General features: G+C 45.2%; 1 protein-coding gene across 3 annotated transcripts in view; it reads right to left on the bottom strand.

The window, feature by feature from the left end:
- Window positions 1-7718: 7718 nt before the first annotated feature.
- LOC130334536 (tyrosinase-like) overlaps window positions 7719-11856 on the bottom strand; it is an 87375-nt gene continuing 83237 nt past the window's right edge. For all 3 annotated transcript variants that reach the window (XM_056553889.1, XM_056553890.1, XM_056553888.1), the window contains exon 5: window positions 7719-8180. In XM_056553889.1, the coding sequence (XP_056409864.1) occupies window positions 7973-8180 (208 nt within the window). In that variant the 3' untranslated portion in view covers window positions 7719-7972. The remainder of the gene's footprint in view (window positions 8181-11856) is intronic.

Genomic DNA, 11856 nt, shown 5'->3' on the forward strand with positions numbered 1-11856 from the left:
CTGTAATAGTGTATAATCCTCCTCTGTAATATATTATCCTCCTCTGTAATAGTATATAATCCTCCTCTGTAATATATAATCCTCCTCTGTAATATATTATCCTCCTCTGTAATATATACTATTACAGAGGAGGATGATATACTATTACAGAGGAGGATAATATATTACAGAGGAGGATTATATACTATTACAGAGGAGGATGATATACTATTACAGAGGAGGATGATATATTACAGAGGAGGATTATATACTATTACAGAGGAGGATGATATATTACAGAGGAGGATGATATACTATTACAGAGGAGGATGATATACTATTACAGAGGAGTATTATATACTATTACAGAGGAGGATGATATACTAATACTCCTCTGTAATAGTATATCATCCTCCTCTGTAATAGTATATCATCCTCCTCTGTAATATATCATCCTCCTCTGTAATAGTATATAATCCTCCTCTGTAATATATCATCCTCCTCTGTAATAGTATATAATACTCCTCTGTAATATATCATCCTCCTCTGTAATAGTATATAATCCTCCTCTGTAATATATCATCCTCCTCTGTAATAGTATATAATACTCCTCTGTAATATATCATCCTCCTCTGTAATAGTATATAATACTCCTCTGTAATAGCATATCATCCTCCTCTGTAATAGTATATAATACTCCTCTGTAATATACTATTACAGAGGAGGATAATATATCATCCTCCTCTGTAATATATCATCCTCCTCTGTAATATATAATCCTCCTCTGTAATATATTATCCTCCTCTGTAATAGTATTTAATACTCCTCTGTAATAGCATATCATCCTCCTCTGTAATATATCATCCTCCTCTGTAATATATCATCCTCCTCTGTAATATATCATCCTCCTCTGTAATATATCATCCTCCTCTGTAAAAGTATATCATCCTCCTCTGTAATATATTATCCTCCTCTGTAATATCGTATTTATCGGGGTATACCACGCACCGGCCTATAACACGCACCCTCATTTTACCAAGGATATTTGGGTAAAAAAAGTTTTTTACCCAAATATCCATGAAAAAATGAGGGTGCATGTATGCGCGTGTATACCCCGATATACCCCCAGGAAAGGCAGGGGGAGAGAGGCCGTCGCTGCCCGCTTCTCTCCCCCTGCCTTTCCTGGGGTCTAGAGCGCTGCTGTCGGCCCTTTTCACCCCCTGGTTATCGGCGCCGCTGCCCGTTCTGTCCCCCTGACTATCGGTGCTGGCGCCGATAGCCAGGGGGAGAGAAGCGGCGCCGACAGCCAGGGGAAGAGAAGGGGCAGCGGCACCCATTGCCGGCGCCGCTGCCCCGTTGCCTCCCCCCATCCCCGGTGGCATAATTACCTGAGTCGGTCCGCGCTGCTCCAGGCCTGAGTCGGGTCCGCGCTGCTCGGGTCCGCGCTGCTCCGCTGCTCCAGGCCTCCGTCGTTGCTATGCGCTGAACGGCGCGGCGCATGACGTCAGAGCGCCGCGCATAGCAACGACGCTGGGGACCGGCGTCGTTTCTATGCACGGCGCGGCGCTCTGACGTCATGCGCCGCGCCGTTCAGCGCATAGCAACGACGGAGGCCTGGAGCAGCGGAGCAGCGCGGACCCGACTCAGGTAATTATGCCACCGGGGATGGGGGAGGCAACGGGGCAGCGGCGCCGGCAATGGGTGCCGCTGCCCCTTCTCTCCTCCTGGCTGTCGGCGCCGGTCCCCAGCGTCGTTGCTATGCACGGCGCGGCGCTCTGACGTCATGCGCCGCGCCGTTCAGCGCATAGCAACGACGGAGGCCTGGAGCAGCGGAGCAGCGCGGACCCGAGCAGCGCGGACCCGACTCAGGCCTGGAGCAGCGCGGACCGACTCAGGTAATTATGCCACCGGGGATGGGGGGAGGCAACGGGGCAGCGGCGCCGGCAATGGGTGCCGCTGCCCTTTCTCTCCCCCTGGCTGTCGGCGCCGCTTCTCTCCCCCTGGCTATCGGCGCCGGCACCGAAAGTCAGGGGGACAGAACGGGCAGCGGCGCCGATAACCAGGGGGTGAAAAGGGCCGACAGCAGCGCTCTAGACCCCAGGAAAGGCAGGGGGAGAGAAGCGGGCAGCGACGGCCTCTCTCCCCCTGCCTTTCCTGGGGGGGGGGTATCGGCGTATAACACGCACACAGACTTTAGGCTAAAAATTTTAGCCTAAAAAGTGCGTGTTATACGCTGATAAATACGGTATATCATCCTCCATTGTAATAGTATATTATTCCTGTCTGTAATATTATATCATTCTCCTCTGTAATATTATATTATCCTCCTCTGTAATATTATATCATACTCCTCTGTAATATTATATTATTCCTGTCTGTAATATTATATCATCCTCCTTTGTAATAGTATATAATCCTCCTCATACTATTACAGAGGAGGATGATGTAATATTACTCAGGAGGATGATATAATATTACAGACAGGAATAATATAAGACTGTTGAGACCCAATTAGCTCCTAGCAGGCTATAACTACCCCTCCCCCTTATTACAATAATTTATTAAATAATAACTGACACAACAACAATTCAACTTTTCATGGGTGGAGATCGGCCACAGCTTTATTTATAAAATTACTTATATAAATAACAATTTAACTGTAACAAAGTCACCGATTGGCTTCTTACCAACCCGAGAGGTGCTGCCACACTGTCCTGTGTGGAGGTCTACCCCGGGTTGACCCCGCTTTCACCGTCTTCTTACCGCCAAGCTGTGACTTACAACAAACAGAGATACAAAAAGGGAGGGAGGGAGGGCAAAACTCCGGGTCCTGGGCAGATTGAGGGGGGGAAGGGAGGCAACACAGCTATAAATACCCAGGGGAGGGCCCCTGAAAGCCCGGGAAACTATTACACCCCTGATTGGTGCACTCCTTCCCCCCACCCATGGGACATACCACTATAGTTTTTTACAGGCGTGGGAGGGGGCTAAAAAACCTTGCCTGTATATTTCTTAACCCCTTAACTGCTCACCAGTCAGGGGGCAAGCTAGTTATGCACAGCTTGCCCCTCCATATTACAGAAGAGTATGACATAGTATATCATACTCCTCTGTAATAGTATTACAGAGGAGGATGATATAATATAATACTACCATCCTCCTATGTAATATTATATCATCCTCCTCTGTAATATTATATCATTCTCCTCTGTAATATTATATCATCCTCCTCAGTAATATTACATCCTCCTCCTCTTTAATATTATATCATCCTCCTCTGTAATATTATATCATCCTCCTCTATAATATTATATCCATCATCCTCCTCTGTAATATTATATCATCCTCCTCTGTAATATTATGTCATCCTCCTCTGTAATAGTATATCATCCTCCTCTGTAATATTATATCATCCTCCTCTGTAATATTATATTATTCCTGTCTGTAATATTATATCATCCTCCTCTGCAATAATATATCATCCTCCTCTGTAATATTATATTATTCCTTTCTGTAATATTATATCATCCTTTAATATTATATCATCCTTCTGTGTAATATTGTCATTCTCCTCTTTAATATTATATTATCTTTATATTATCCTCTGTAATATTAAATTATCTTCCTATGCTTATTACCTCTAAACTAAAGCTGCATAAACTCTCTCTAGTTGTTGTCAGATGCTGCCGGTGTTAAAATGCACATGGAGGTATCGGAGGACACACTGGCTTCTTTCAAGCATTCCAAAAATGATCCCTTTTTGGGAGTTACAAAAGGATTGATGTCCCAAAATGGTGAATTAGAAAAAAATTATTCCTTTGGTTGTGTATGTGTAGACCAGGCTGGTAGTAGCAGCAGCAAGGGTGGTGGACTGGTGAGAGTTTAAGTAGCCATCAGACAGCAGGCATTGGTGGACTAGACATACTTCTAGCCATGCTTTGTGATACCGCTCCATGTGCTGACATAGAGACCTGATTCCTAAATTGGGACCCTGCCTGTGCCTCACTTTCTTTCTGCAGATATGGCACTGTGCCTTGTTTCCTGCATCTGGTAAGATATAAAAGAATTTCACACGGCAGGCTACCATAAATAGTTTGGTAGATCACCCCCCCGACTGTGTACCCCTCTGGAAGTTTTTTTTCTTCTTAAGCCATCAGATCCAGTACCAGTGTCGAAGTCAGCTTCTCCTGAGCTGCTCAGACCAACAGGCCTGCTGACATCATCATCATCAAAGTCCTCTTCATCATCCCCACCACTCCTCTCAGTAAAAACTTCTTATGTGTAATTGTGGCCTCCTTGTTCCCCCTCAGCACATCCACCCCCTCAGCACATCACCCCCTTGTTCCCCCTCAGCACATCTTACAGTATCCTCACCATGTCTACCACCACCAGTCCCACTATTGCTATGCTTGGCCACTGCACCACCACCTCAGCAACACGCTCCAAATGCTGATCGTGATACGACTCCTCATGGCTAGTGCTATCCTTCTGCTTTTTACTAGGGGGGGATGCAAAGACTAACATGATAGAACAGACCATCTAGGATGGAGATTTCAACCATGCCGTGTAACTGTGTAGACGAAATGACATCCACTGACAGCTGGCTCCCCATCAGATTGTCAACTAGCCTTTCTCTTCCTGCGAACACTTTGAATGAATCAACCAATTCACAAGGGCCGCACTATCCTGTGAAACTACACACCCCCAGGCAGGCAGTGAGAACTTGGGATGGCTGACACAGCTGCTCCTACTCCCACCAGGCACCTGGCTGCTGCTACCTGTACTGGTACAGCCACCAACATTCTTACTCATCGAGGACATTACAGGGGTTGCTCTGTCCTCTACCCATCCTCATCCAGGGCCACCATCAGGGGGTACAGCCGGTACCCCAGTCAGGGGCCCAGGCACCCAGGGGGCCCTAGGGCTGCAACATGCTAGGACCGGTGCAGACCCTTCACCTGCGGGCCCCATGTCACCCCCTGCAACTGGACCAGCAGGAGAAAGGGGGACGCCTGCAGATCTGGGACACCTGTCCCGAATCCACGAGCGACAGCAGCTTTCAACCCTGAGTGCGCCTTTAAGATGCACACAGTGTTGAGTGTGCGCTCAGCTGCGGCGGCTCCATCCTTTCACTCCAGCCGGGGCTTCCTGTACGGCTGCGGCTCTGTAGAGGCTGTCCGCACAGAAAGCAGAGAGAGAAGAGGAGTGACAGGAGCTGCGGGGAGATGAGGCAGAGGTGAGTGGTGTTTTTTTCTTCCCATGGAGCTGTGTAAAGGGGCATTATTATGTATGGGGGCCATGGGAAGGGGCATTATTATATATGGGGCAATGTCAGAGGGTATATTATATATGGGGACAATGTAAGGAGGCATTATTATATATGGGGTCAATGTGAGGGTGCATTACTATGTATGGGGGCAATATACGGGAGGCGCTATTATATATAGGAGAAATGTGAGGGGGCATTATAATGTATGACGGCAATGTGAGTGGACATTATTATGTATGGGGATGTGTACGGGGACATCATTATATATGGGGGTAATGTGAGGGGGCAATATAATGTATGGGAGCAATGTGAGGGGCATTATAAAGTATTAGGGAAATGTACGAATGCATTATAATGTATGGGGGCAATATGCATGGGCACTATTATATTTAGGGGCAATGTGACAGTGCATTATAATGTATGGGGGCATTATTATGTATGGAGGATGTGTACGGGTGCATTATAATGTATGGGAGCAAATTTCGGGGGCATTATGATGTATTAGGGCAATGTACAGGGTCATTATAATGTATTAGGACAATGTAGGGGTCTAATACTATACAGGGGCACAGAGGGATCTAATACTATATGGGGCAGTGTAATAAATATAGGGGGTTTGTATAGAAATGAGGACTTTGCTGTAGCAAGAAGCCTAAAATGTTTGTCTGGAAGATTCGGTGAAGACGAGTTGTGATCAGAAAAATTCTTCATGATGATCCAGGAAAGATGGAGAAGAAAGAGAAAAGTGAACGACTGATGAGAGAAGACGCCCCCTGTGACTATGTAACTATAATGACTTATATGGTCTGCAGCAAATCTACTCCCATATAGGGGTTATTGATGTTCTGTACAGTGTTTTTTATTCAATAACAATATAGCAGTGTTAGTCAGTTGTAATGGTGGTCATGGGGTGGCGGAATTATATGTCCCTTGTATTGTGGTGTTATTAGTGACAATGGTCTGTGTATAGTGGCTTTTATTTCCTTACAGTAGGATGGTATTATTTAGTCACTGCAGAATTAATATGGAATGGCGATATTACTTTATGTTTCTAAGTTTGATACTAAGATAAAAATCCAGTAAAGGGGGAGGGGGGGGGGGGGTTGCAGGCTAAAAGCTGTGCAAGGGGACCCAAAATTTCTGATGGCAGCCCTGTCCTCATCCAATCATTCCTTTTACCTAAAAAAAAATTTTTTATTGAAAAAGGAGGTTGGAGGGTTTTTTTATGTTTTGGGGTGATTTTTCACTCACCACCTAGTCAAGTGGCGGAGTATCTGCCAGCCAACCTTCATTCTCCATGCTTTTAATGCATTAAATCCAGGTAGAAATACTATGTGTGTGATTAAATCTGGTAAATACAGCAAACTTCTACTTAGATGGCTACTGCCACGTTCACAGTGCTAGAGATGCAGATTTATGTTAAAAGACAGGTGAGCCCACTGTACAATGCCTAAAGGGAACCAATCATCAGATTTTACCCTATATAATGCCTGATAAAGCGTTCTATAGGGTAAAATCTTTATCCCCACCATCCCCGGGGTGACGTCCCTGCCTATGGGGAAAGTGAGGATATGAACTGCTTGGGGATAACTTCTCTCACCTAATCCCGTACTTCGGCCTGCAGCGACGCTCCGTCCGCTTGATTGACGGCCCACGTCATCGCTCTGCTCTGTCTGTTCAGTGAGAAGAGAGATGATGCGGCCTATCAATCAGGCCGAGGGGGTGTCGCTGCATGCCGAAGGATGGGACTAGGTGAGAGAAGTTCCCCGCCCAGGGGACTACTTACAGGGCCAGCGGGGAGCAGTTCATATCCTCACCATCCCACAGGCAGGAAGGTACCCCGGGGATGGTGAGGATAAAGATTTTACCCTAACGCTTTGCCAAGTGTTATATAGCATAAAATCTGATGATGTGTTCCCTTTAACTCAAGTTGCTTTGATTTATAGTGTGATAGCTTTCTGGGATCAGTAGTTCCACCGAGAGGTCTGTGCACTGCTCAGTTTTCAGCTTCCTCTCCAATATGGCGTCCGCAATGCAGTTCATAGAATTTTGAACCCACCCTTATGCTGTCTTCTGATTGGCCCGGGAGCTTTATGCGACATAATGCAAGCAATGATTGGCTAACCTAGGGTCATGTGATCTTGCTGCAAGGTATGCTGGGCTACCCTGATGTCATCTCAGTGTTCCTTCCTCATCCTATAATGCATTCAGGTTCCAAAATGCCATCTGTTCCTCATCTTCTCTCTGTTGCCAGGTGCGATACCAAGTTCTACAAGCGGCAGCTCGCTCATCTCTAGTTATTGCCATTAAGATTCTTCAGAATAGCATCTCTCAGGAAACCCTAAAAAATGTACCCCCAAAAGAACCAGCTGGACTCCAAGTGCAAAGCAAGAATTGAATGTTCAGTTATGTATAAGAAGGTAGTCGGTGCACCAGGAAAGAAGGATCACAGGCAGCTGGGTTCTCTGTATTTAATATGTGGATCCTGAATGTCCGGAATGACTTGTGAGCTCTAAGGACAACCAACTGTGCGCGGGAACAAAAGAATCACAGACATCCCCTTTTATTAGACATCACAGACAACAATACATTTACGATAGACACCTTCTACACATGGCCGTAGCTTGTGGGCAGCTCATTGACTTTCATTGGAGCGTCACTTCATGGAGGACAATGGCTCCTCGATAGATTGAAGATAAATGAGTCCATCATGAATTCTACATCTCACTGAAAACCCTTCGTCCCCAGTGGTTGCTTCCTGTGGAAGACTGAATACTCATAACCAAACTCTATAGAACTGCGGATAAGATCTTTGTTCTTATAACATGGAAAATATGGGGTAGCACACTCGTTGGGGCGGTGGCCCAGCTCATTGTTCTCAGGGTAAGTCTTCGGGGATCCACTGTATTTGGAAATCCAGGTTTCAAAAATCCTGTGTACAATGTGAAAGAATAATATGACACAAGTTAGTTCAGGTTTAGAGGAAACTCACAGAATCAGGTGTCCATCAATGGCAGCCGAGGCTGACGCCTAGTTGTGGGATCTGACTAGACAAGATGGGGTCGCGCTGGTTCTTATTACAGTGTAAGATCCCAGCAGCAAGGACCACACTAGTCTTTAGGTCGTGTTCACACATTCCGGTTTTGAATTGCAGTTATTGACTAATGACTACAAAGCTTGTATGGATCAGTAATAAGTCTCAGTCCTGATGTCCTCTATGATCTGTTCCCGGATTCAACCCAAGTGCAGCTGGTCGGAAAGCTTGGCAATTTGCTGCTGATTTTCACCCGTTTGCGTCTGGCTGCTTGTGTGGCCTCACCCTAATAGGGCGACAAAGGCAGCAGAAATGCAGCAGATTTTACTGAAAATCCAAATTGTGTGGCTGCTGTTGAGAATTTATTTCATTGTGCATAAAGGGGTCATCCGGAGACTAAAAACCCTTCACATGATGCCAAGTCAGGCTGAAAATAAAAAGCACATAATGACCTCCCTGGGTCCCCGAGGCCCCCTGTGTGACATCATCACTGACCCCAGCGCCGCCCTCACTTGGTGATTGACCGTAACCGCAGAGAAGAACTTGTCCGGGAAGTAGGCGGAGCTGCGGGTGACATCACAGGGGGGGCCGCAGACCCAGGGAGGATTTTAGTCTTCGTAGAGCCCCTTACTATCTGCCACAAGGATTTGGTTGGGGATACACAGTGTATCTCATACCGCAGATTTATTGCAGATTTCTATATTAAAGTCAAATGGGAAGAATCTGCAAGAAATGATTCATGTTTTTCCGATATTATCATTTCCCGGAAAACTGCACATCTGAAATCCCTTGCCGGAGAATTTGTTCTTTCCACAGCAAGAATTTACATTTTATCCATCTTGCTGCTGAAATTTAGTGTAGATAATATGAAGCAAATTTGTCACATTTGACCCCCTCTCCATCTGTATACTGCTGCTATCTCTGTGGAATCAGGCTATATAGTAGTGATATCCCTCCCCTCCAGCTCTATCTGTATACTGCTGCTATCTCTATGTTTTCAGGATATCTGATAGTTATACACCTCCCCTCCAGCTCTATCTGTATACTGCTGTTATCTTTATAGGATCAGGATATATAGTAATTATACCCCTCCCCTCAAGCTCTATCTGTATACTGCTGCTATTTCTTTGGGATCAGGATATATAGTAGTTATACTCCTCCCCTCATGCTCTATCTGTATACTGCTGCTATCTCTCTGGGATCAGGATATATAGTAGTTATTCTCCTCCCCCTCAAGCTCTATCTATATACTGCTGCTATTTCTATGGGATCAGGATATATAGTAGTTATACTCCTCCCCTCAAGCTCTATCTGTATACTGCTGCTATTTCTATGGGATCAGGATATATAGTAGTTATACCCCTCCCCTCAAGCTCTATCTGTATACTGCTGCTATTTCTATGGGATCAGGATATATAGTAGTTATACACCTCCCCTCAAGCTCTATCTGTATACTGCTGCTATTTCTATGGGATCAGGATATATAGTAGTTATACCCCTCCCCTCAAGCTCTATCTGTATACTGCTGCTATTTCTATGGGATCAGGATATATAGTAGTTATACCCCTCCCCCTCAAGCTCTATCTGTATACTGCTGCTATTTCTATGGGATCAGGATATATAGTAGAGATTGAGGGGAGGGGTATAACTACTATATATCCTGATCCCATAGAAATAGCAGCAGTATACAGATAGAGCTTGAGGGGGAGGGGTATAACTACTATATATCCTGATCCCATAGAAATAGCAGCAGTATACAGATAGAGCTTGAGGGGAGGGGTATAACTACTATATATCCTGATCCCATAGAAATAGCAGCAGTATACAGATAGAGCTTGAGGGGAGGTGTATAACTACTATATATCCTGATCCCATAGAAATAGCAGCAGTATACAGATAGAGCTTGAGGGGAGGGGTATAACTACTATATATCCTGATCCCATAGAAATAGCAGCAGTATACAGATAGAGCTTGAGGGGAGGAGTATAACTACTATATATCCTGATCCCATAGAAATAGCAGCAGTATATAGATAGAGCTTGAGGGGGAGGAGAATAACTACTATATATCCTGATCCCAGAGAGATAGCAGCAGTATACAGATAGAGCATGAGGGGAGGAGTATAACTACTATATATCCTGATCCCAAAGAAATAGCAGCAGTATACAGATAGAGCTTGAGGGGAGGGGTATAACTATCTGTATACTGCTGCTATTTCTTTGGGATCAGGATATATAGTAGTTATACTCCTCCACTCAAGCTCTGTCTGTATACTGCTGCTATTTCTATGGGATCAGGATATATATAGTAGTTATACACCTTCCCTCCAGGTCTATCTGTATACTGCTGCTATTTCTATGGGATCAGGATATATATATAGTAGTTATACTCCTCCCCTCAAGCTCTATCTGTATACTGCTGCTATTTCTATGGGATCAGGATATATATATAGTAGTTATACTCCTCCCCTCAAGCTCTATCTGTATACTGCTGCTATTTCTATGGGATCAGGATATATATATAGTAGTTATACTCCTCCCCTCAAGCTCTATCTGTATACTGCTGCTATTTCTATGGGATCAGGATATATACAGTAGTTATACCCCTCTGGATTGTGTGGATTAACAGAAGAATGTATGGTTTCTTAGACCAACAAGCACAAGCAGTTCGCACAGTTTTCTTATCTACCATCCGGACACAGGGGCCCCTTTCATTACTCTCTGCAGTCTCTGTATTAAACTCCCCCTTTCTCCTCATTACAGCCACATATCTCTTTATTATACCCCCATGTCTCTTTATTATACCCAGGTCTCTTCAGTACACTCCCCTGTCCCTTCATTACACTTCTCCTGTCTCTTTATTACACATCCCCCCATCTCTTTATTACACCCCTCCCCCCGTCTCTTTATTACACTCCCCCGTCTCTTTATTACACCCCCCTGTCTCTTTATTACACCCCTCCCCCCGTCTCTTTATTACACTCCCCCGTCTCTTTATTACACTCCCCCGTCTCTTTATTACACTCCTCCCCCGTCTCTTTATTACACCCCCCTGTCTCTTTATTACACTCCCCTGTCTCTTTATTACACTCCCCCGTCTCTTTATTACACCCCCCTGTCTCTTTATTACACTCCTCCCCCGTCTCTTTATTACACTCCCCCGTCTCTTTATTACACCCCCTGTCTCTTTATTACACTCCTCCCCCCGTCTCTTTATTACACCCCCCTGTCTCTTTATTACACTCCTCCCCCTGTCTCTTTATTATACTCCCCCGTCTCTTTATTACACCCCTCCCCATCTCTTTATTACACCCCTCCCCCTGTCTCTTTATTATACTCCCCCGTCTCTTTATTACACCCCTCCCCATCTCTTTATTACACCCCTCCCCCCGTCTCTTTATTACACTCCCCCGTCTCTTTATTACACCCCCCTGTCTCTTTATTACACTCCTCCCCCCGTCTCTTTATTACACTCCCCCGTCTCTTTATTACACCCCTCCCCCCTTCTCTTTATTACCCCCTCCCCTGTCTCTTCATTACACTCCCCCCTCCCTGTCTCTTTATTACACACCCCC

Source organism: Hyla sarda, unplaced genomic scaffold (assembly GCF_029499605.1).
Source record: "Hyla sarda isolate aHylSar1 unplaced genomic scaffold, aHylSar1.hap1 scaffold_436, whole genome shotgun sequence".
NCBI classification, from domain to species: domain Eukaryota; kingdom Metazoa; phylum Chordata; class Amphibia; order Anura; family Hylidae; genus Hyla; species Hyla sarda.